Here is a 27,203-nt window from a genome sequence, read left to right on the forward strand (position 1 = left end):
TAAAGGCTGACTCCCTTTCCCTTGGCCTTTCTGGAGGCACTAGCCTCAGGAAAGGCCCATCATCTTGAGACTCTTTTCCCTTGGCTGGGACCTCTGAAAACCTGCCTGGCTCAGAGGAGGCTGGAGCCTCTCTCCTTTTCTTCTCTTTCTCTCTTCCTTAATATCTTCACTCTTTATTGTAAAATAAACTACCATAAATTCCATTCTGACTTTGGTAATTCATTTCAGATTTAGTAATTAAATCCCTGGGGAACCAACTAAAATATCATTCAGTCCAACCATAAATATAACAATGTAAAAATTTTCTTTTGTTATTTTAAAAATAATTGGGTTAGCATTGAGTAACTTATTTTCCTCTTGTAAATACAAAACAGCTAAGAAAAGGGGTTGTCCCTCTTGAAAATGGTAAAACTTCTTTTGGCATTTCTGCCATTTATATTTATTTGCAATTTCAATGTGCTCTAAAACATGGTCAAGGGAGCTAGGTGGTAAAGTGGATAGTGCTAGGCCTGGAGTAAGAAAGACTTTCTTCCTGAGTTTTAATCTGGCCTCAAACACTTACTGGCTATGTAACCCTGGGCACTTAACCCTGTTTGCCTCAGTTTTCTCATCTGTCAAATGAGCTGGAGAAGGAAATGGTGAACTACTTTAGAATCTTGGCCAAGAAGACTCCTTTGGGGTCATGAAGAATTGGACATGACTGAAAAATGACTGAACAACAGTACAATAATGTAGTCAGTTTTGTAAAAATATATTGTTATAGAAACACCAACAATAGCAATAAGATGACAGAAAGAAAAGGTTGAGGAAATAAAACTATCTTACTGACTAATGCTATAATGTTAGAAAATCCCAGGAAATCCCAGTAGCAAATCCTAGGAAATCAGCAAAGATACTAAGTGAGACAGTTAATAGCTTCAACAAAGTTGAAGGCAACAAAAAATGGACCTTCAAAAATCAATAGCACTTCTGTATAATAACAAAATCCAAGAGGTGAAAATAGAAATAATAGTAATCTTATATAAAAAATTACAAGATGAATAAAATATTTAATGAGAAATCTACTAATGAACATAAAATATAATTTCACCTCGATTGCAAAGCAAAAAAAGAAAAAAGAGTAGAAGGAATATTTCAGAAGGGGATTCCTCAAAGCAGGGCAGTGTTGCTACTGTTTTGTTCAATTTAATACTTAAAAAATAACAAAAAAGAGATTTGTGGTTTCATATTCATATATTTTTGGGAATCAGTGCAGATATTGAGAATATTCATAGCTTTAGCAAAGTTATGGCTATAACTCTAATTGGATCACCACAGAAGGAAAAACCTAGAAATACAAAATTGAAAAAAAAATGTGTAAATCAATTGAATTAAACATTAAATATTGGTATAGATATAAATACAAAATGATCATTAAGGAAATAAAGAACTTAAATAGGTGGAGGAATATTCAATGCTGGAGAAGGGCATGCAAATATGTTGAAAATGACAATACTAAAAGTTAATTTATAGTTTTAATGCTTTGAAAATCAAACTATCAAAAGGATAATTTACAGAACTCAGTAAAATAATAACAAAATTGATTTGGAGGAATAAAAATTCTAGAGTATCAAGGGAAGTAATAAAAAATAGGGATAAAGGGGAATAACACTTCCAAATATCAAAATATTTTTGTATTGATTATAGTGAAGTAGATGAATGGAACACAAAGGAAAATCATAAATAATAGAACCTAATAAACAAGTGGTCAATAAATTTAAGAACTCAAAAACTGAGGAAAAGACTCACTTTTTCATGAGAACTGTTAGAAAAAGTTGAAAACCAGTCTAACAAAAAGTAGGCTTAGATCAACCTCTTATACAATAATCTGCAATAAATTCAACATTTATATATGCTCTGAATATTAAAAGTCATACTGTAAAATATTTAGAAGATAAAGAGATTATATTTTTAATAAAAGAAAGCATAGAAGCTATTACAAAAAAGCAAAAATAGTTCATTTTGATCATGTAAACTTGAAAAAGCTCCCGCCTAATGAAATTAAAACATCTAGGATAAGATTTTCTACAATCAGGGAAAAAAGTCTTTTACCAATTTTTCTCATAAGAGTTTGGAATTAAAGATATACTGAAAATTAACTAACTAACTATATAAAAGACCAAAAAGCCATTCCCCAGCAGAAAAGTCGTCAAAGAATATGAACAAACAATATCCAAAAAGAAGAATCATGAATTAGTAATAAGTAGGTGAAAGAATGCTTCAAATCACTAAAAAGAGAGGTGCAATTTAAAACAACTCTGTACTCTCACTAATCAATTGGGAAAGAAAGAAATAATTAATGTTGGAGGAGTTGTGGGAAGACAGGCACTAGTTAGTGAAGTTGTGAATCAGTGCAACCAATCTGGCCATTAATTTCTAATTATGTGAATAAAATACCTAAAATATTTATATCCACAGAATAAGATATTTCTCTACTAGGTACATATTCCTCAAAGAGGAATATTATATAAATGCCAAATTATTTATAGAAGCACTTTTCATGACAGTAAATGACTGGAAGCAAAGTAGAAGTCCATCAACTGGGAAATGGTTAAACAAATTGTGGCATGTGAATTTACTGTAATATTAATGTAGTATAAGAAACAACAAATATTATAATTATAGAGAAGCACCAAAAAACTTACAAAATGACCAAAACAATGTAAATAGAAACAAGAGCCCCAAAACCACAAAACAATGTAAAGTGACTAATGTAAAATTACAAATAAGTATGGACCCAAATAACAGTTATCAGAAGAAACTTCTTTTCTAATCTCCTAGCAGAGGTGGGACATCAAAAAGTGTGAAACAGTGTATGTAGTTTCAGACTTTTAAAATTATTGACCAGTTTTGCAGATTGCCCCCTTCTTTCACGTAAAAAATTCATTAATAAAATTATTTCTAAAAGTTTTTATAATGTCAACTTTTTAACTTTATTGATTAGTCTTTCTCTTCCTATTCATCTTCTTTTTAAAATTTTCTTTAATATAAAGAATCATTTACACATTCAGTGCTGAAAAATGAGCTCTGCCTATATAAGAAAAATTATATTACCAAAGTTAATTTATAGATTCAATGCACTATACTTTGTAGAACTAATTCATTTGGAGGAATAACATATCTAAAACACTATGGGTAATGAAGAAAAAATTAAAATAAAGAGAACACCAAACCAGATCTAAAATTACATTATAAAGCATCAATGATAAAAATGGAAACACTGGACACTATGTATCCTAACTTTGTTGACCAAAGAAATAAAGGTGGCTTTGCTAGAGTACTTAATGAAACACTTTAGTATCAACTACCGTGTCTACACTAACTTAAGATAATACATTCTTGACTCTTTACCATCTTTCAAATATTCACCAGATGAACTTGCCATCTTCATTCCACTGCCTAGAAATCAGTTCTAGATATTGGGTCAGAGGTTTAGAACCTAGTGTCTCTTTAAATTAATTCTGCCAACAAGCATTTCCAAAAGGTGGCAATCTCTGAAATCTGAATCATCTTTTTAAATGATTTATTCTGACTTGGGTATCAAGTGTTCTAGAAAACAGTGGTATAGCTCAGACTGAATAAAAGAAGGATTCTTACAAAACGCATTACTTAGTTTTTGAAAACATACATCAAAGCACCAAATACTGGGCCTTTAGGGTGAGTGCTTGTTAGTAAGATGGTGAAATGCCAAGATAGAACAGTACTTTTAAAAGCCAGCCATGTTCCCAATCAGGATGCCCTTGGAAGACTGCTTACTTAATGAATACTCAACAATAGACTATATGAAAAAGATATAAATGAAAGTTTAATAGCAGGAAAAAAAATCCCAAATAATTAATCTCAATCCTCAGGAAAATGAAGAAGCAATTACTATATCAAATCCATGCATAACAAAGATGATAAAAGAACACTAGCATTCTTCTGTTACTCAAAAAAGTTCTTATGACAAATATGAAGAAGTTTCCTCAATCTTAAGAACTTTTCTGAACACAGCACCTGTCCTTTAAAGTCACTCTACTTCTCTGGGCTTCAGCTTCCTCACCTGATAATAGAGATCAGACTACAGATGTCCAAGGATTCTCTAGCTTCAATATTTTATGGTTTTTCTAATCTTACAGTAAGTATAATTGTATAAGCTTTGGATAGGGTCTGACAGAACAAGTCTGATGAGTCTATAAAATCACCCAAATGGATTGGATTAAACAGACAAATGGATCGATTATTATGTTTTTATTATTTTGTAATTTTTTTCTAATTCTCCGTGATTAAGTTATATTCATCCTCTAACACAATGATTTGCAAATTTAAGTGCTTAATATTTTGTGAGTAAAAAATATAAATAAATGTAGCTAATCTTTATTTAGTTTTTGGTAGTTTTATAAATAAGAATCATTAGAATTGCTTTTGTGGTGTTTTGGGATTCTGTTACTTACTATGAGACAGCCAAATGGTTGTCAATGTAGCTAACAGCAGGCACCAACTCAAATCCATTGGCCACAAACTGGAGTGAGGTAAGTATTCAAGAAAGTAATTTTCAAATTCTTATTGAGATATGCCTTGAACCCGACAAACTATATAAGTTGTTAAAAAAAAAAAACTAATCATACTCATTTTCACTTTTTTAAAAAATTCTCAGGACTTATTCTGATCATAATCTCCTGTAATCATACCCATGATCCTATTTCATTGAGCCAAATCCTATGTCAGTCACCGTGCTAAGAGCTTAACATTATTTCTAATTCAACCTCTCACCTTCATTCTAATTAGGGAGGCAATATGCAAACAGCTTTGTACAAACAAGCTATGTAGAGGATATACTGGAGATAAATTACAGAGTAAAGACACCAGTCTTTGGGAGAATTGGAAAGAATTCTTATGAAAAATGGAATTTTAGCTGGGACTTGAAGGAAGGGGAGAGATGAAGAGGAAGGAGACAAAGCCAGTGAAAATGCAGATTTGGGATGTAGAATATAGCAAGAAGACCAGTGTCAGTCACTGGATAGCAGAGTATGTAGAGGAGATCAAATGTAAGAAGTCTGGAAAGTCTTTGGCACATTATTATGCTATCAATGAAAATAAGGAGAGGAAGAGAAAAAATGGAGAAACAAAAGTAATGGTAGAAGAAATGAAGCAGAAAAGGAAAGGACTGATGAGAGGAACAAAAGAATAGAAGGGGGAACTAGGTATTATCCTCAGATCATCTGTGGACATTAGAGAGGAATAAATTGAATTTAGTCTCCCAAGAAATGGAGTAACATGCCATATAACCTAGTCCTTGCACCACTAATTAAGCTATATGGGTGGATAATGATAGCAAAGAACAATGAAGTTGAACTAAACTTTTCTATAAACATTTAAGTAATTCTTTTAATGTGTGAAAGGTCTAGTATACAAATATGGGGGGGGGACCTTAAGATAACATAACCAGAGCTACGTTACATAAATGCTCGTTTAATTCAACTTGGAAATTATGTAGTAGGAGGATAGGGGTAATGATAGACACATAGATAATTGGTTTTGCTTTCTTTCTTTTCTATTTCACTCTTATCTCTAACTATTGTAGTTTCCTCTTAGAAGGTGAAATATATTGTATATACCTATAGTTAGAAATTTTTAGAGGTACAAGATGATTATGCTAAATGATCAATGGGGAGACTAGTCTCCCAATGATCATCAGGGAGGATTGTGAAGATTGGATTTGGCTCTCCCCTGATAATACCAATTAAGGTACTTAGTTCTTCCCTGATTGTGAAGATTAAATTGCAACCCTTGTCTATTTTTAGATTAGATTCCCATAAGTGTAAATAAAGTACTTAAAATTTAAGTATTAAGATTTCCCATTTTTAAGATCTAATCACCAAAAGTACAAATATCCCACTTAATCATGAAGTGGGAGGTCTATGACCCATGTGTATGATAATGGGTAACTAATCAGAATTGACTAACTGCCTTCTGGGCAGTCTGAGAACAGAGCGCCAACTATGATTGTTAGATGTGGAATTAGGGGAAGGCACAGGAAGTGACACGAGAGAAAATGTCTTTAAAAGGGGTTGTCACTTCCTGTGAGATGGAGTTCTTCATTTTTTGGAAGTGGAGATGGGAGTCTTGGAGTGAAACTTCCTGTGAGAATTCAATTCCTCATGCTTTTGAGTTGAGGCTGGTGAAGAGGGGCAGAAGGATCTGTTGACTAGACTGACACGTGGTGAGTGAAAAGGATGACTCCCTTTTCCTTGGCCTTTCCGGAGGCACCAGCCTCTGGAAAGGCCAACCATCTTGAGACTCCTTTCCCTTGGCAGGGACCTCTGAACTCCTGCCTGGCTCAAGAGGATCTCTCTCTCTTTTCCCCTCTTTCTCTCTTCCTTAATATCTTCCCTCTTTATTGTAAAATAAACCACCATAAGATCCATCCTGATTTTATAATTCATTTGGGATTTAGTAATTAAATCCCTGGCGACCAAACTCTTAAATAATCAAGTCCAACCCTTTAAAAATTAACCCCTTTCCCCCCTTAAAATCAAATATGAAACAATAGGGAATAACTCCCCACTTGTCTTGAAAATCAAGGTTATTAAATCAAAGTACATTAAAATCTTGCTTACTTCTCTATCAAATCCAATGTGACTCCAGGCACCAGACTGACACACTTCTGCATGCAAAACCTGTGGAAGAGAAATGAAAACAAAAACACAATACATGAATATTAAGCTTCAAGAAAATAATAGTATTGTAGAAAAAAATCAAGAATATGGGGTATTTGTAATCAACTATTCAAATGGAGTACATTGGAAAAATAGTTGTCTAGGGAGTTGAGAAAACCTGGTTTGAAATAAACAATGAACAAAGAATTAAATATTAAATACTTAACTATCCTTTAAGTTCTATTTCAGTCACTGAGTCAACTGAGACATTGGGAAAGATAGTTTAGGTTCTCTGTGAAAGTGTGAAAAAAGCTTTCCCCCCTCCTCCCCCAGGAATGCTTCCTATATCAGTCAAATAATGTTATTCCTTCTGTTTCCCATTTCTTCCTATCTCTCTGCCTCCTTTTCCACAAAAAAAGAGGTATATTTACAATTTTCTTTATGTAGCTACTTTTGGCATCATATCAACCTTGATACTGGAAAAATGTCAAGCTGGTGAATTTCTCATTCTAAAATGGAGAAGGGGTAGGGAATTTGTAGTCACATACTTCCCTGGAGAGAGGAAAGGGGAGAGAGAGGAGAAGGAGAGGGAGGGAGTGAGGGAAGGTGAGAGAGAGAGAGACAGACAGACAGACAGACAGACAGACAGACAGACAGAGAGAATGTGAATGAGTGCTGAATCTCTGTGAACTGTTTTTGATTTAAAAAAAGAGTTGTATTTGCAAGTTATAAGGGGCATATGACATCCAGAGTTGTTCTATATATAGAGTTTGATTTAATTCATATTCCTGATCATGTGATTTTATATTTTTGTTTTGTAACACAACATGAATGGAATTCCAACTTAAAAAAAATCATTTGGCAAATAGAACAATCACCCCCCCACACATTTGTACCAAATGTCTTTCTTGTATATGACAAATTGCTTATTTTTGTTTTCTTACTCATTACGTTTTTCACTTGTCTTATTGTACTATTTAATTTATTTATAAAGTTATGATTGTTAAGCTTGCAATACCCTCCATTTTTGTTACCTGTTGATTTCCTCTCTTTTAAGTCAGTATTTTGTCATTGTGATAAATTTTTCTTTACCCTACTTTGATAGTAGTCTATTCCCAAAGGCTCCTCCACTACCATTTGCCTACTGTCTAGGAAATGGCTAAACAAATACAATATGTGATTGAAATACAATAATATTGTATTTTGAGAAATGATGAACAATAATGAATATAAAATAAAGGTGAAGATCAGAGAGAATCACTGCATTCAGTTTACACATATAACTAAGTTAAAAACATATCATTTGGGGTTTACGGTAAAAGATACCTTCCTAAACCATGTATTTTAAGGAACTGATATTCTGGGCCAGAAATCAGGTAAAGCACAAACTAAGTTCAGGCAGCAGCAATCAACAGAAATGAGTTTTATCCCACTTGGACCATTACCAAGGCTGTTTGCTATCTGCAGTGTTAGATTTTATATTCTTGGGCTTACAGATGGTGACTGCAGCCTTGAAATTAAAAGATGCTTACTCCTTGGAAGGCAAGCTATGGCAAATCTAGACAGCATACTAAAAAGGTGAGGTATCACCTAACCAACAAAGATTGGTATAGTCAAAACTATGATTTTTCCAGTAGTAATATATGGCTGAGGGAGTTGCATAAGGAAAGCTGAGCACCACAGAATCAATGCTTAATAATTGTGGTGCTGGAGAAGACTTCTGAGAGTCTCTTGGACAGCAAGGAGATCAAATTAGTCAATACTTAAATTAATAGAAACAATTCACTGGAAGGTCAAATACTAAAGATAAAGCTTAAATACTCTGACCACATAATGAGAAGACAAGATTCACTGGAAAAGACTTTGATATTGAGAAAGGTTGAAGCAAAAGGAGAAGGGAATGGCAGAGGATAAAATGGAAAGAGTCTCATGGAATCAATTAACACAAACTTGGACTGATTTTGAGAAATAGTGGAAGTTAGAAGGGCTTGGAATGCTATGGTTCTTAGGGTCATGAAGAGTTAGATAGGACTGAATGATTCATTCAAAATAAGAAATAATTAAATAGAAAGAATAGCAAATTATCTTTCATGTGAACAGAATTGGAACTACAAGTGCTGTATAGAGAAGATGAGTCAAATGGTTTTATTTAACAGATGGGTGAACTGAGAGGCACAAATGATTTAATAAGAGTCACACAGGAAATATTTGGGGTATGATTTTAATTTTGATCCTACTGACTCTAAGGCTAGAATTCTAACCAACCCTGGAAATAATTTGAGGTGGCAGCAGTTTAAACAATTTTTAACTCTTTATTGAATTTTCCCTCCATGTTTTCAAAGGCTTTTGCACTGAATATTTAACAAGTATTAAGGAATGAATGAGGAAGGAAGTCAATGTTCGGTACTAAAAAGAAAATTATATTTTTAATGTATTTTAAACACTTACTTTCTGTCATAGAATCAATAGTGTGTATTGGTTCTAAGGCAGAAGAGCGGCAAGGGCTAGGCAATGGGGGTTAAGTGACTTGCCCAGGGTCACAAAGCTAGGAAGAGTCGGAGGCCAGATTTGAACCTAGGACCTCCCATCTTTAGGCCTGGCTCTCAATCCACTGAGCTACCCAGCTGCCTCCCAGAAAGTTATATTTACACACAAAAAAATCTTATAACTAATCCTAACACAGGAAGAAATGCAAAAAGCAAAACAAAACAAAACAGTTAACTTCAATGAAGCTTCATCAAACACCCACTTTATATTTTCTCTACATCATAAGAGCTTTTTAGATCAAAGGCTTTAATAGTAAATTCAAAACCCACACTCATCTAGGGTACCTTCAAACTCTCTAACTGCTAAACAAAATCAAAATATAAAATGGCTGAGTTTAACAAACCCGAAGTAGCTTGGGATATGATTGCATTATAGTTTGGCAAAGTTCCAAACTTTCTGATGAATATGAATTTTCAAGGGAAAGACCAATCTACTATAAAAAGAGAGATGTTCAGCAAGTAAAATGCATCTAGAACTCTGGAAACTATACATATACATATACATATACATATACATATATATATATATATATATGTATACACACACACACACACACACACACACACACACAAACACCCTAAAAGTTCTTTCTGCCTTGGTGTCACTATGACAAGTTGTTGCCTTTTTTTTCACTTTGTAGTATTGCTGAACATTGGCAAAATGGCAGTAGCTGAGGCTACAACCCCTTGGTACCTTATGATATGGTTCTGAAGATGGTGCCAAATAGCTGATTGGGAATAAATTCTAACAAATGCATCTGTTTACTTCACACAAGACAGCTGGGGCCTCATCTATCCTTGTCTCATTTGCTGGATAGTGTCCTGACACACATGTAGGAGAACTAGATTTATAAAATTATGTATAATATTTTAAAATTATAAGATGTCAAATATTTTTGTTCAGGTTTCTCAGTGTATTCACTGTAGCTGCATAGGCTTCCTCTTGCATTATGGCATAATGGAAAGAATGGTGCACTTGGGGTCTCAGGAAATCTGGATACAAATCCTGCCCAAGAAAGTGACCAGCTTAAGAACCACTTAACTTCTTAGATTCAGACTAGTCACTATTAAAACAGAAAGCTATTACTTCCATTACCTATCTCAAAGGACTTCTAAAATGAAAGTAGAATAAAAACTTAAAATGACTATATATATATCAATTGTTAGTAAGTTAAAGAGTTATGCCTGCCCCAATAATCAGAGGTTTCAATTTAGTTCAAAAGGTCAGTGCTAGGGTGCTATCAAAATGTTCACATTGGCTCAGAAATCCCTTCTCTAACAACTTAATAAAGTTAATCTAACAAGTTCTAAGATATCTAATAAGGGCAGGAAGATGATACAGCAGCAATGATTTCCTTAACATTTACAATAAAAACCACTTCAAAAGAATTGGTCCCTTTAAAAAAGAAAAGGCCATGATGAGCTTATAGAGAAGCAATACTTATAAGTAATACAGTCCTTTCTCAAGTATCATTTTAAAATCAGTCAGGCATCAAACTGATACTACTGCAGATCTAAAATCACTCCATGTCTGGTGGCCTTGAGCCAAATTCTCATTGTCCTTCCAAATGCAAGTTATAGAAGAAATCAGCTAATCCAAGTTCTTGCCTAGTTGGAAGGAATTTTAAACAGAATTGGAAGCCAAGTTAAGCCCTGAAGTATCACAGTTCCTTCTGCAATCAAAAGACACAAACAAAAAACCCTCCAGTGCATTCACAGATTTTATTTGAATAATGTAGAAATTAATTTCTCTTCATTTTCTAGTCCACAGGGTTTATGCCTATAAAGAAATATTCCTCAAAACTAGGAGGAGTTACCTACATCATTAGATACTAAGATAAATTGGTGACAGACTATCCAAAAAAGACATATTTAGAAACCAAATTTTCCTCCCAGAAAAAATTTTACATTTAATTCTATTTCAAAGGTTAGAGAATTCTTAAACTCTACCAGTGCATAAATGTATTCCAAGCATATAATTTATTATTAAAAACACCATGAATAGGAAATTTAATCATTTTTTCGTTAACAGGCCCATAAACCTAAACTTGAGGGACTTTTCCCAGTTGTTCAATTAAGGAAGTTATAGGAAACAAAAAATAAGTCCTGCCATTTAAAAACATTTCTGACTTAGCTAAATAGACTATATTAGGGTAAAACTGCAATAAACTACCAAAAAAAAAAAAGACTTACTACTTTTTGAATTCCAGTTATAGAAGACAAGAGATTAAAGCTAACTAAAATGTCTCTGACTCCATTCCTATGACCTCTGCATCCCTCTTTAGGTCATCATTCAGCCACCTGAACATTCTAAGATATGAAATCAAGTATACATTTTAGGTTAAAAAAAATTCAAAGGAGGGTGTTGAAAGTAAATTAAATAAATATGCTACTCTAAGGACAGACAGGGCAGAAATTATATGAGAAAGACAGTATTAGACAGGACAGCTCTCTAGGAGGGAATAAGGGTAGGAATACATGATAATATTCAAGCAATGGAAAAACAGAAGGTTAAAATAGTTGACTGTAGGAAGAAAGGGAACAGAACTTAGCTAGAAATAATGATGGATATGAATTAAAAGCATAATCTTGTAAGGGGTAAGTTTACGATTAAGACTGAATATAATTTTAGATGGTTGCCAGGGGTTTAAATTCTAAATCCCAATGAAATAGTCAAGTCAGAATGGACATTTATAGTGGTTTATTTACAACAGAAAGGAAGAAATTAAGAATGAGAGATAGAGGGAAAAGGGAATTGATCTGCTCCAGCTTGTGCTGAGCCAGGCAGGAATTCAGAGGCCCCGGCTAAGGGGCCTCTTCAGAAAGCCAAAGAAAAGGGGAGTCAGCCTTATCACTCACTACCTGACCATCTAAAGGGAAAGCAGCCTGAGGTGTCTCACACTGAGCTCCTCCAGGGTTGAGTTCCATAGCTAAGTCCAGAAAAAGTCCTTCTCACAGGAAGTGATGCAAAATATAAAGGCAGTTCTTTACAACACTTCCTGTATCTCACATGTACTTCTCTCTTAACTGTCTTTCTCTTAAATGCTGTCCCAATCTCCTACGTAATGGAATCTTCAGGTCTGGCAAACTCTTAGAAATGTTTCTTTTCCTGCCTCTTAAAGAGACAGAGGGAGAGATAAAGAAATTCCTTTTAACACTATATAATGGCTTATGATCAGGAACAGACCATAAGCTTCTTATTTTCCTACCATATTTTATCCTACTAAGCCTTTTCATATCTAAAGACTGTAAGAGATTATAAGGTATCTTTCTTAAGGAACTTAGCTGATTCTGTCTAACATATAAATTCTTTTTCTTCATAGTACCCCACTCTACCATAATATTTTGGGGAAAATTTTCAGTACATATATACTTCTAGAGGCAGTTGGTTGGCATGGTAGAGTGCCAGACCTGGAGGAAGGAAAAAATCATCCTCCCGAGTTCAAATTTGGCCTCAGATGCTGACTATGTGACCTGGGAAATTAATTTAACCCTGTAGACCTCAGTTTTCCTCATCTGTAAAATGATCTGGAGTAGAAAATGGCAAACTACTCCAATATCTTTGCCAAGAAATCCTTATGGGATCATGTAGAGTCAGATATGACTGAAAAAACAATACTAATATATACTCCTAACCAACTTCAGAGGATCATACATAGCTTTCTGTGAGTGAAATATATTCATCTGTGATATAAAATGTTGTCTTTATACCCAACAACTTAATTGAAGTGATTGAGTCTAATCATAATTTTTAACATTGTTGATTTAAGCAACTTGCTAGGAATTCTGAGAAGGAAACCAAGAGAATTCAAAGGAAAAAAAAAACTTGAGAAAGAACAAGATTTTATGTGTGTAACCACTGTAACATCAGGTCAGAACAAGCAAATTAATTTTGGATAAAGTAGATGGAATGTTCCTGCTATAAAATGCAATAAAAATCACCAGAAAGATTAAACTGGAAATATATGAAAATAACGCATTTCATAGAAATTTTTTGTAGCAGGAAGGCTAAGCCAATTCACACGAAATTTTCAATTAATTTAAAAAAAACAAAAGGGTCATGCTTCAATCATTTGAGTCACTGACTGTTCTATTCTACCCTAAAACTGCAGGTTTGGCAAACAAAAATGTACTTCAGTTACTAAGGAGCTACTTTTTCTAAATGCTTCCAAGCTGCATATAATAGACATCATTCTGTGAATTTCTGGATACTCTTTCATATTGAGACACTCTTTTTAAAGACAAAGTCGATTTTTTTTTTTAAGATTTCTGTTATAGGTTGAGTCTGATTCAGGCCAGGTCTTTCTGGTGCTTTAGTGTCAGAAGTGGAGTGAAATGAGACTCAGCAGCTGAGTTACCAAAAAGAGGTTTGTTTTGTCATGGAATGAGAAATGACATTCAAGCTTACATAAGTGACTCATTTAGGAGCAACTTTTCTGCCTCTACATTAGAGATAATGGCATTTTAGTCAATTTTGGGGGAGGATTAAGTCCTGGCTTTTCATGTACTGTCTTTTGTATGCAGAAAGATACATAAATGACACAAACCATAATCAAAAGTTTCTCTACCTTTTCAAAGAAAGACTAGTGTAATCCACCTGGAAGCTATTATTATTAAAGTTTATCAGAAAATAGGTCTCATATGCTTGAGAAAGGTAGGGTTCTCTGACCCTCTTAATCTGATCAAAAGATAATATTAATACAACTGATTAAAGTAAATATTCAAAGATTCATGTTCTCCATTTGTCAGTAAAACCAATATATCAATAAATATTTGTTAAGTACCAACTATGTGTCAAACATTGTGCTAAGCAATGGGAATACAAAAAGAAAAAAAAAGTCCCTCAAGGACTTTGATGAGAGAGACAACATGCAAACAAGTTTTCCTAAATTAGATTCTTTTATGATTTCTTAAAATATGATGCTTAGAATTTGGGGGCAGAGAGAGAGAATCATAGCTTTCAGGTAGTCCAGTAATGTTTAAACTCTTTGCTTGATCTGTCTTTTCAATGAGTTTTTCCCTATTTAAATACCTCATACATTTCTATTTTTTTCATGCTTTTGATTTTGTTTTATTATTTCTTGGTGTCTTCTGGAATCATTACCCTCTTTTTGGTCAATTCTAATTTTCATTGTTATTTTTTTTCCAGTTAGTTTATGTACCTCTTATTCTAAGCTATTGATACTCTGTTCATATGTTTCTTCTCTAGTTCTCATTTTTCCTCCTTTTTTTCTTTACCACTCATTTGTTTTTTAAAAATGATTTTTAGTTTTTAGGGAAAAAACCCCTCCTGCTTTAACTATTTTAAGAGTTCTTGGACTTCTGTCTAAGATGCATTTTTCTTATAGGTTTTGTTTGTCAATGTTTTGGAGCCTTTCTCTTTTAGTTTCATTTCTTCAGCCTCCCCGTAATTAGAATAGCTCTTTTTTTTTGTGGGGGATTATTTATTTGCTCATTTTTCCAGTCTACTTCTTGACTTGGACTTTGTGATAGTATTGCTCTTTAGAGGGAGAATGTTTGACCTGAGATTTTCTCCTCTTATGGCCTGCTTTTACTGTTTAGTCTATTTGTGTTGGTGGTAGTGAGCTCCTAAAAACTTTAAAAGTTCTCAAACTGTTGTGTTCCAGGGCATGGTTAACTCCCTGCCCAACTGGTCTTACTTCTGCATGTTTCTGATGCAGATTTGTCTGCTTGTCTCTTATTGGGAGTTTTAGTAGACTACTGCTGGACTCAGGCACTCAATTCACTGGGAGACAAATATCAGAATGACTAATTTTCAGGCTCCCTTTGGTCTAGGACCCCTGCCCTGGTTATTCCACTACTGGCTTCAATAATGGCCAGCAGTAAAAATTGAACCCTTACTTTGCTCCTGGAGAGCTGCTACACTTCACACTTGTGGCCATTCCTCTTTACTCTGGACCTGCAACCTAGAAATGATATGGGGCAATAGAGCTGTGAGATGGACACCCTTTCCTGCACTCTGCATTAATTCAGATATCCACTGGAATGATTTTCTGCCTGTTTTCCTCCCCTCCTCTGGCTTTGCATTTCCTACTCTAGTGCCCATTCTCATTCCTATTTCAGTCTCTGGCAGTGGAATGATCTGTCCATGCTGTATTCCTGCTTTCCTTCCTTAACTTTTTCTTGGATTTTCTGATCAGAATTTATCTGATGCATTTTCTTGACTTGTGGAGATTCCTTGGAGAATGACGCTGTATTGTTTTCACTTATTCTGTGAACTTCCAGTTGACATCTTTTCAACAATATAGTTGGTAGAGCTGATGCTTTTCCATTCAATAGATATAAAATCCACCTCTAATATTTCCTGGTATATTTAAGCATATAATACCAAAATGTATTTTATTGAGCACTATATATTACTATATTGTTTTCCTAACCACAGTCATAGTAGAATTGTAATGTATTGATAGGCATACATATTTTCATTAGATTATGAGCTCCTTAAGAGCAAGGTTTATTTGTTGGCTTTCTTTAAATATTTCTAATCCTTAGCACAGTGCCTTGCACATAAGAGGTGCTTAATGCTTATTGACCAATCAGGTACAATTAATACTATTATAGGTAATTTTTCTCTAGCACTTTATAGTTACAAAGCTTATTCCTTCTAACAATCTGGCAAGTGTAGAAGTACAAATTTTCCTGTTTCACATCAAGCGAAACAGAAGTTCAGAAGAGGTAATGACTTGCCTAAGTTCACACAGATAGTATGTGTTACAAAGAAAGCCTAGGTCTCTCCACATTCTAACTCCAGGACATTTGCTTTATATTTTTGTAAATTAAATTGTATTTCTTGTCAATTTTCCTTCCCTTCCTACCACTTCACCCTAATTGTGAAAGAAAAACAAATTCTCTGTTAAAAATATGTATAGTTAAGAACAATGAATTTTTGCACTGGTCAACCCCTTTCCCCAGCCCTATCCTCAAATATGTCTTACTTCGTATACTTCTTTCATGAGGTAGTTAGCAGGTTTGAGGTTTCATCATTAGTTTTCTGGAGTCATAGTTAGTTACTACATTAATTAGAGACCTTGATTATTCAAAGTTGTCTTCCCCCCACTGGGTACAAAAACCTTTATTTCTATGAAGGTGAAACATTAATAGATGACACAGGAACTTCATAATTGTGCACACATAAATACCTCTCTGAGTTTCAATGTAATACTCTTGTATTCCTTTCATCACTTCTTATAGTACAATAGTATCCTATCCTATATTTGCTAGCAACTATCCAACTGATGGGCACTGTCTCAGTTTCTAATTCTTTTTTATCACAAAAAGAACCATTGATATTTTTTGTACGTTCTTAAGGGTTTGTTTTACTCAGAAACAATTGCTTCCTTAACACATTGCCCTTATAACTCTCTCATTTTGCTCCTACCCTTTGCCTCCTACATCCCTGATTAAAGAAATGTACCACTGTCCTTAACTGTGTGTTTGGGTGTACACTTCTTTCTAATCTGGCCAATTCAGATGAAAGTGAGGTCATAGTGTTAGCCACTCTCCTCAACTGCTCCATGTTTGAGAACATATAAAACTGAGATAATTTACCATAATCATTTCTTTCCTTTTCTCTCTAGCACAATCCTCTTTTTTCAATTCTATTTTTAAAGAACAAAAAGACATATCAGAACCAATTCTGGGTCTTCTGTCCAATTAGACTCCCTTTGCAATAAATGATGGTGATAAGAGCACAGATGAGACACCAGTTCCCCCAAAATGTAAGTAAATTTATCCTTGTTTAGTCCCTTATGCTTATCTTTTTATATATATTTTTAAGTTCCTCTGTTAAAACTTCAAAGTTTCTACATAGCTATGGTCATTTCATCAAGACCCTATAAGATTATACTCAGTTTTGCTAGATAAATTAATCTTGTTTTTAATCTTGTATTAATTAATTCTCTGAGTACTGTATTCCAAGGTTTCCTTATAGAGGTAGCTTCTAAATTGTGCATGTTTCTCTCTGTAGCTCTTTGGTCTGAGATTTATGTCCCAGTTATTTCCCTGCAGGTTTCATGTTTGGCTAGAGGCTGCCTGACACCCTGCTCCATTCCTGACCTCAGGGCCACTCAGATTCTGCTTCCTCTAGTTTTTTTTTCCCCCATTGAATCATAATGTTTCTCTGTTCCAACAGACATTATTAATAACAAAATTTAACTCAGCATAGATATTCAACCATCTGATGAGATCAGGAATTCTTCAGTTATCTACTTAGTTGTAGTTTTCTCTCTCCCCTGAGGCCCAATGACTTCAGCATTTCTTATTTCAGTCAGATTTCTACTCATCTATGTCTAGAGTGTGTGACAGGTTAAGTCAGACATTTCCCAGTTTTGAAAAAAATTGCTTGGATTATTAAAAATACTTAAACTGCAGTTATTCTGAATGTTACTTTTAAAAACATATAAAGCAGCCAATTCCAAACCTAAAATAAACATTTTTTTCTAACTTCTTTCCATAACTAGTAATCTTTTTCTGTTCTTATAATTCTTTTTTTTCAACTTTATTTATTTATTATGAATTAATTTATTTAGTCAATTTAGAACATTATTCCGTGGTTACAATAATCACATTATTTCCCTCCCTCCCCTCCATCCACTCTTCCCTCAGCCGATGCTCAAATTCATTGGGTATTACTTGTGTTCTTGATCAGAACCTATTTTTTTCTTATACATTCTTGCATATGCCATGAGAAGGTACTGATTCCAAATTTTATATTCTCTGAAAAAAAAAAAAGCAGGATTCTAAAAGCTATCACTAAAAGAAAAAAAAGCCTTTTGGTACTAAAAAACCAATGCTATAACAATAAAGTGATTAATATTTTATGATGTGTCATTTAAATTTGAAGACATTTATAGAGGAATTCATTTACTTTATTTATGCATATTTGAAATATTAACTTCTAATAGTTCTAATAGTTAAATATTAACTATTAACTTCTAAGCCAAAATATAATCCATTTTGATATATTGCTGATGATAGAGCTTCCTGAAATAACTGACAACTATTATTACATGTAAGAAATTCACTATAGTTGTATTCTATAGACAGATGTAATATGATTTATAGACTTGTAATATGATCTCCCTGAATATCTGGAGTTACATTTTTTTTCAAAGGCAATTCCTAATTTATTCCCTTTTTTTTCTGCCTCCAAATTTTTTGCTGAATTCACAATCCCAAGCAGAAAAAAGAAATATTATTATGAGGGCAAATATAGAGTTATGATTTGCAAAATTCTCTTTTTTTAAACTTTTAGATTTGGTGCCTTTTTAGCTTCCAAGAGAAAAAAAGAGGTTTTCCAAAAATTTCTTTTCCACTTCTTTAAAGAGTTCTGACTAAAAAAATAATGTGATTCTATTCTACAAAAACTGTTGGGAAACCTAGAAGTAATCTGGCAGAAATTAAGTATAGGTTAGCATCATATACAATATACCAAGCTCAGGTCCAAATGGATATATAATTTAGAAATAATGGGTAATATCATTAGCAAATTAGAGGAGCATAGAAGAAACCACCTGTCAGTTATAAGGATAAGGGAAGAGTTCATGACCAAACAAGAGATAGAGAGATTCATAAGGGGCAAAATGGACAATTTTGATTGCATAAAATTAAGGTTTTGCATAAACAAAATCAATGCAACTAAAATGAGAAAAGAAGCAAGAATTTGAGGGAAGTACTTTGTAGCAAGTTTCTCTGATAAAAGTCTCATTTATAAAGAACCAAGTCAAATTTATATGAATGAAAGTCATTCCCTAACTGATAAATGGTCAAAGGTCATGAAGTAGATTTTCATAGAAGAAATCTAAGCTATTCCTAATAATAGAAAAAATGGTACAAAATAATTACTAATTAGATAAATGTGAATTAAAAACAACTCTAAAATACTACCACATACCCATCAGATTATAAACACTGACAAAAATGGAAAATGACAAGGGCTATCAGAAAACAGGGGCTTTAATGCATGGCTGGTGAACCTGTGTTGTTTCAGGCACTCTGGAGAATAATTTAGAACTCTGCTCCCAAACTATTAAACTGTTTACTCCAGAAATACCACCACTAGGTCTATACCTCAAAGAGGTCAAAGAAAGAGAATAGTACCTATATGAACCTTTGTGGTAGCTCTTTTTTATGGTGGCAATAATTTAAAACTGAGGGGATTCACATCATTCAGGAAATAGCTGAATATGATATATGAATGTAATGGAATACTATTTTGAGTTAAGAAATGATGAAGGGGATGGCTATGAAAACCTAAGTAGACAAGTAAGCAAAACAAAGAAAAAATTTATATAATATTACCTAATAAAAATGATATTATAAAAATAAACAACTCTGAAAGATGTAGAAATTCTGATAAACATAGAGGTCAACCCAAATCCAAAGGACTTATAATGAAACATGTTGCCCATCTCCAAAAGATTCTTTTCATTTCTGGACAAGGCTAATGCAGGAATTTATTTTGTTTGATTATACGATTTTTGTAATGGAGTTGGTTTTTTGCCTTTTTAATGGGTAAGAGAAGGGAAAGAATTCAGAACTGAAAATTAAAAAAAAAATGGACATGGGGGAGGAAGAAATAATGTGACTTTAAAAATTCTTAAGGCAGACTTACTTTAAATATTAGACCCTCATCTTGTTAACAAGTAACCTGAAATTCAATTATTTATTTTCCCAACTTGTCAGGAAGCAAGATTTAATCAATAGGAGTGGCCCATTCAAGACTTCTAAGACAGAAAAGTCTAACAGGATCTCACCCAGTTAATTAATAAGTATGTGTTTAAATTCTATGGCCTTATTATTTTTTTCTTGTTTCAGTTGATTTTTTATTTTTATTTTTTGTTTAGTTTTTAAAACATTATTTTATTTGGTCATTTCCATACATTATTCATTGGAAACAGATCATTTTTTTTTCCTCCTACCCCCAACCCCCGCCACCCCACCCCTAGCCTAACTGCGATTCCTCTGGGTATCATATGTGTCCTTGCTCTGAACCCATTTCCTTGTTGTTGGTATTTGCATTAGGGTGCTCATTTACCATTTCTCCTCCATCTTATCCCCTCAACCTCTGTAGTCAAGCTGTTGCTTTTCCTAAGTGTTTTTACTCCCTCAGTTTGTCCTCCGTTTGAGGATAGGTTTTTTTCTCGTAGATCCCTGCAGAATGTTCAGGGACATTGTGAAGCCATTAATGGAGAAGTCCATTACGTTCTCTTGTACCACAGTGTGTCAGTCTCTGTGTACAATGTTCTCCTGGTTGTGCTCCTCTCACTCTGCATCACTTCCTGGAGGTTGTTCCAGTCTCCATGGAATTCCTCCACTTTATTATTCCTTTTTGCAAAATAGTATTCCATCACCAACATATACCACAATTTGTTCAGCCATTCCCCAATTGAAGGGCATCCCCTCATTTTCCAATTTTTGACCACCACAAAGAGTGCATCTATGAATATTCTTGTACAAGTCTTTTTCCTTATTATCTCTTTGGGGTACAAAACCAGCAGTGCTATGGCTGGATCAAAGGGCAGACAGACTTTTATCACCCTTTGGGCATAGTTCCAAATTGATCTCCAGAATGGTTGGATCAATTCACAACCCCACCAGCAATGAATTAATGTCCCTACTTTGCCACATCTCCTCCAGCATTCATTACTTTCCTTTGCTGTCATGTTAGCCAATCTGCTAGGTGTGAGGTGATACCTCAGAGTTGTTTTGATTTGCATCTCTCTGATTATAAGAGATGTAGAACACTTTTTCATGTGCTTATTAATGGTTTTTATTTCTTTGGCTGAGAACTGCCTGTTCATGTCCCTTGCCCATTTATCAATTGGAGAATGGCTTGATTTTTTGTACAATTGATTTAGCTCTTTATAAATTTGAGTAATTAAACCTTTGTCAGAGGTTTTTATGAAGATTGTTTCCCAATTTGTTGCTACCCTTCTGATTTTAGTTACATTGGTTTTGTTTGTACAAAAACTTTTTAATTTGATATAGTCAAAATTATTTATTTTGTATTTTGTGACTCTTTCTAAGTCTTGCTTGATTTAAAAATCTTTCCCTTCCCAAAGGTCTGACATGTATACTATTCTGTGTTCACCTAATTTTCTTATAGTTTCCTTCCTTATATTCAAGTCATTCACCCATTCTGAGTTTGCCTTGGTGTAGAGTGTGAGGTGTTGATACAAACCTAATCTCTCCCACACTGTCTTCCAATTTTCCCAGCAGTTTTATCAAATAGTGGATTTTTGTCCCAAAAGCTGGGCTCTTTGGGTTTATCGTATACTGTCATGCTGAGGTCATTTAACCCAAGTCTATTCCACTGATCCTTCTTTCTGTCTCTTAGCCAGTACCAAATTGTTTTGATGACCACTGCTTTGTAATATAGTTTGAGATCTGGGACTGCAAGGCCGCCTTCCTTTGTATTTTTATTCCATTATTTCCCTCGATATCCTTGATCCTTTATTCTTCCAAATGAACTTTGTTATGGTTTTCTCTAATTCAGTAAAATAGTTTTTTGGCAGTTCATTGGGAATGGCACTAAATAGATAGATAACTTTGGGCAGGATGGTCATTTTTATTATGTTAGCTCGTCCCACCCATGAGCAATCAAAGTTTTTCCAATTGTTTAGATCTAGTTTTAATTGTGTGGAGAGTGTTTTGTAGTTGTGTTCATATAGTTCCTGTGTTTGTCTCTGCAGATAGATTCCTAAGTATTTTATATTGTCTCGGGTGACTTTAAATGGAATTTCTCTTTCTAATTCTTGCTGCTGAACAGGGTTGGAGATATATAGAAATGCTGATGACTTATGTGGGTTTATTTTGTATCCTGCAACTTTGCTAAAGTTATTGATTATTTCAATTAGCTTTTTGGTTGATTCCCTAGGATTCTTTAAGTAAATCATCATATCATCCGCAAAGAGTGACAGCTTGGTCTCCTCATTGCGAATTTTAATACCTTCAATTTTTTTTTCTTCTCTAATTGCTACTGCTAGTGTTTCTAGTACAACATTAAATAATAAAGGTCATAATGGGCAATCTTGTTTGACTCTTGGTCAAGGGAAGGCTCGAGTTTTTTCCCCATTGCAGATGATGTTAGCTGATGGTTTTAGGTATATACTGTTTATTATTTTTAGGAAAGGCCATTCTATTCCTATACTTTCTAGTGTTTTCAATAGGAATGGGTGTTGTATTTTATCAAAGGCTTTTTCTGCATCTATTGAGATAATCATGTGAATTTTGTCGGTTTGTTTGTTTATATGATCAATTAAGTGGATGGTTTTCCTAATATTGAACCATCCTTGGATTCCTGGTATGAACCTTGGATTCCTGGTAATTACCTTCCCTATCTCTTTTAACTAGATTTATTTTTAATTTGGCTTTGTCCGATATCATGATTGCGACTCCTGCCTTCTTTTTATCAGTTGATGCCCAATTGATTTGGCTCCACCCTCTTACTTTCACCCTATGTGTATCTACCTTCCTCATGTGTGTTTCTTGCAGACAGAATATGGTAGGGTTTTGGATTCTAATCCACTCTGCTATTCGCTTGAGTTTTATGGGTGAGTTCATTCTATTCACATTCAGAGTTATGATTACTAGCTGTGTATTTCCCAGCATTTTGATTTCTACTCCTGGTCCTGCCTTTTCTTCTTTCACTATTTCCTTCTACACCAATGTTTGTTTATACTCAGTCCCCCTAGTTCCCCCCCCTTATTTTACTTCCCTTTCTACCCCTCTCCCTTGTTATTCCCTCCCTTTTCCTCTGTAGTGTTTTTAAAATTCCCCCCTCCACCCTCTCCCTCCCTTGTACTGCTTCCCTCCCCACCAGTCCTTTTTTTTACCCTTCTACTCCCCTATAGGGTGCAAATCTATTCTCTTCCCCAATGGACTGGATTGTTCTTCCCTCTTTGGGTCAGTTTCAAAGTACGTAAGAGTTGAGTATTTCCTATCTCCAACCTCTTTACCCTTCCAGTGTATCGATGTTCTCCCCCCTCCCGCCACGAGTTTCTTTGTGAAATATAAAGTTTCTCCTATTTATTTAGTTTCCCATTTCTTTTAGTCATAAACTCTTTTTTTTAGCTCTAGTCGTGTGTATATATATATACATGTATATGTATTTATGCATGCATATATCTATATAGCTATTTATGTCTTGTCCTTTCATCCTATACAGTTTGTCACTGTTCCCTCTAAGTGTAATTCTTCTAGCTGCCGACATGATAGTAACAGTTTTTAAGAGTTACCAATGACCTCTTTTCTTATAGGGATAACATATCATTTTAACTAATTCTCTTAAAAATTTTTTGTTGTTGTTTTGTTTGTTTTTTCCCCTCTTTTTTAATTACCTTTTGATGATTCTCTTGAGTTCTGTGGTTGGATATCAAATTTTCTGTTCAGGTCTGGTCTTTTATTTATGAATGCTTGGAACTCTTCTATTGTGTTGAATGACCATACTTTCCCCTGTAAGAATATAGTCAGTTTTGATGGGTATTTTATTCTTGGTTGTAGACCTAGTTCCCTTGCTTTCCGGAATACCGTATTCCATGCCTTTCGGTCCTTCAGTGTGGATGCAGCCAGATCCTGTGTTAACCTCACCATGTTTCCATGGTATCTGAATGGCTTCTTCTTGGCAGCTTGTAATATCTTTTCTTTCATCTGATTGTTTTTGAATTTGGCTATAACATTTCTTGGTGTTGTCAGTTGGGGATTAAATACAGGGGGAGATCTGTGGATTCTTTCAATCTCACTTTCCCCTCTTGTTCTAGGATATTGGGACAGTTTTCCTGGATAATTTCCTCTAGTATTATGTCCAGGCTTTTTCTTTTGTCATGATCTTCTGGTAGTCTAATTTTTCTTAAATTGTCTCTTCTTGAACGATTTTCTAAATCGTCTGTTTTGTGAATGAGATGCTTTACATTTTCCTCAATTTTTTCATTCTTTTTGTTTTGTTTTATAGTGTCCTGCTGCCTTGTGAGGTCATTTAATTCCAGCTGTTGTATTCTAGTTCTTAAAGATTGGATTTCATCTCTGGCTTTTTGGTCATCCTTTTCCTTCTGGTCTGATTTTCATTTGAAGATTGTCTTTCATCCTCTTTACCTCGTCTTTCATCTCCTTTGCTTCATCTTTTATCTACTTTGCCTCATTTTCCAGCTGGTTAATTATGGCTTTCAAGACACTATTTTCTCATTTTAGTTCAAGTGCCTCTGTTTCCAGATGACTTATCTTAATTTTTAAGTTCTTTTCCCAATTGCCTTCAGCCTCTCTTAGTTGTGTTTTGAGTTCTTCCACAGCCTGTATCCAATTTGCTGGGATTTCTGGTTTATTGTTTGCTGATCTCTCCCCCTCTGTTCCATTTGCTGAGTAGAAGCTGTCTATTGTAGTTTCTTTCTTCTTTTTCTGTTGTTTGCTCAAATTCACCCCTTCTTTACTCCCTCTATTTGTCTGTGCTATTGTTCCTCTCATTTTTTTTTGTTTTTTGGGGGGCTTCTATCAGTCTCCCCTCTTGGAGCTTTAACAGAAGATCTCTTGGTATAGTCTCTGGGGGAGGGTTGTTGGGGGTTTGAGCTTCCCTGTCCTCTGGAGGCTTTTGATTGGCTTAAAGTCCAGCAGTCAATGAGGATGGGTGGGGAGCCTGGGCTTCCCTGAGTTCTGGAGACTTTTGATGGGATTAAGTTCAGCTTGGTTGGGCTGGGTTTGCTCCGAGTTCTAAACTTCCTGGACAGCTGGAGCAAATATGGAGGATCTCCAAAGCTCTGGTCAGGCTGCCAGGTCTATGCTCCTTCTAGGCCGCCATCTTGACTCCGCCTCTAGGTTTCTGTTCTTTCAGAAGACCTTGCTCTCTAAGTGTGGAGGGGTCGTGGCCTCCCTGGACTCTGAGGGCTCCTGATGAGATTAAGTTCAGCTGGTTTGGGCTGAATGAGCCCTGAAGGAGAAAAAAAAACCAAAAAACAACTCCTCCTCTACAGTCTGTGTTGAATGCCCTGAGACTAACCCAGGTTACTTTCAAGGAATGCCCTTTGGAGCAACCCCTTTGCCGGCCCTGAGGTTTCTGTTCTTTCCAAAGACTCTGCTCTATAAGGGGGGAGGGATCCTGGCCTCCTTGGGTTCTGAGGGCTCCTTATGGGATTAAGTTCAGCTGGTGTGGGCCCAATGATCCCTGAACCAAAAAACCTCCTCCTCTATAGTCTGTGTTGAATGCCCGGAGACTGGCCCAGGTTGCTTTCAAGGTAAGCCCTTTGGAGCAACCCCTTTGTCAGCCCTGAGGTTTCTGTCCTTTCAGAAGCTCTGAGGGCTCCTGATGGGATTGGATTCAGCTGGTGAGCTAAAGCTGGAACCTCCCTTGAGACTCAGACGGAAGGACCCAGCCAGGAGGCTACAGGCTTCCCCCTTCTCTCTATGTTTCCCTGCCGTCTGTGTTGGGCGCCCCGGAGACTGGCTCAGGTTGCTTTCAAGGTTAGTTCTTCAGAATAGCCAGCCCTGAGCCCCTTTTGCCGGCCCTGAGTTTCCCGCTGCTGCTGCCGTGGGCTCAACACTCTGGCTTGGGGGTGATGGGTCATGGGACCTTCCTTCTGCCTACCCCTTAGATCCGAGTGATCTAGGGTTCTGGCTTTTGTGGGGCCATACCTTTTGATCCAGTTCCAGGAGGAGGGATCCACAGTCTGTCCTGTTGTTCAGTTTGAATTTCGGTGTCCTGGGAGCATTTAGTTTGTGATCGGTAAGGATGCCTGAACTTTCGCTGCCTCTAAGCTTCCATCTTGACTGGAATTCTTTATGGCCTTATTATTAGCACTCTTTGTAAGTAGATTATGCAAAATTGTTTTTATTTTATGTATCATTTGAAATATGATATACTTGAAGTTGCATTAAAATGGTATCTTGAGAAAATTCACAAGGGTGAATCATCCATCCCACCCATTCCTAATAGTGATCTTTTTGTTTCCAATAACTCTATTTAATCACAGAATCCTAATTGTTAGAAAAGAAAAGATACTTTAGAAAAAATTTTGTTTTTAGGATTTGGAAAGTAAGTATGAGGTTAATTGGCATTCCCATGTCATTTCTTCAGTTTGTCAATGGAGCTATGATTTTATAAATACAAGTATTCTTTTTATGCAAAGATATTTTCCCAGTTACATGTAAGCATTCTTTCCATTGGTGCAGAATTTAACCTATCTAAACTTTCACTTGCTGCCTTGACTCTTGTTTATCATTTTATACAGAGAAATTACTCATTGTGCTGAAGGCCTCGATCTTTATATATTTTGTAGGTTCCGTTATCTCAGCTCACAGGTCCAGTAACCATTTTCTGATCATATTTGTCTCATATCTCATATACTTCTTTTGCATAAGTCAACCTGAGAAGTGTGCTGTGAACTATTAACACCAACCACAGAGCCTATTCTCCTTTTGTTAATCATAACTTTAATTCCTTGGAGTTATAATGTTCTATATTTCACAGCTATGCACCACTTTTCAGAGAACATTCGTTTTAAAAGTGTGGCTTTGTTCCAGAGAACAGCTTGGCATCATTAAAAGCACCACACAATTTCTCAAATGCAATTTAGTTGCTCTCTTCTTATTCAATTTTCAGTGTTCATCTGCAATACCTCTCCTGATATGTAATCTGTCTTCTTTAATGCTTGACTTAGTGGACTAGCGATCCAATTACATATCATAGTTTGGACAACAGGTATTTTTCTGTATGAATTATTAGGTTGACTTTTTTTTGAGAATTTATAGATGTTGCTGAAGGACCCTGTATTACTCAGAAGTTTGATGCAATCAGTATAACATCTTTAAGAAAAGGACAATTAATTAAAGAACTCTGCCATCTTTAGGGCATTGCATTTGAGTCTTGCTTAATAAAACTCATAAGTAATAGAAGATCTCCTTTGGTAAAATGATCTCTTTTCCTTTATTTTAAAAATCTCACGTGGTTTAAAAATTTTTTTATTAGAATATTTTT

At 35.0% G+C, this 27,203-nt stretch overlaps 1 protein-coding gene across 3 annotated transcripts in view; it reads right to left on the reverse strand.

Annotated features, from left to right (window-relative positions):
• RPTOR (regulatory associated protein of MTOR complex 1) overlaps positions 1–27,203 on the reverse strand; it is a 569,750-nt gene that overhangs the window by 270,354 nt on the left and 272,193 nt on the right. For all 3 annotated transcript variants that reach the window (XM_056817367.1, XM_056817369.1, XM_056817370.1), the window contains one exon: positions 6,639–6,698. In XM_056817367.1, coding sequence (XP_056673345.1) covers positions 6,639–6,698 — 60 coding nt within the window. The remainder of the gene's footprint in view (positions 1–6,638; positions 6,699–27,203) is intronic.

The sequence above is a fragment of the Monodelphis domestica genome, chromosome 2 (genome assembly GCF_027887165.1).
Source record: "Monodelphis domestica isolate mMonDom1 chromosome 2, mMonDom1.pri, whole genome shotgun sequence".
Lineage (NCBI taxonomy): Eukaryota > Metazoa > Chordata > Mammalia > Didelphimorphia > Didelphidae > Monodelphis > Monodelphis domestica.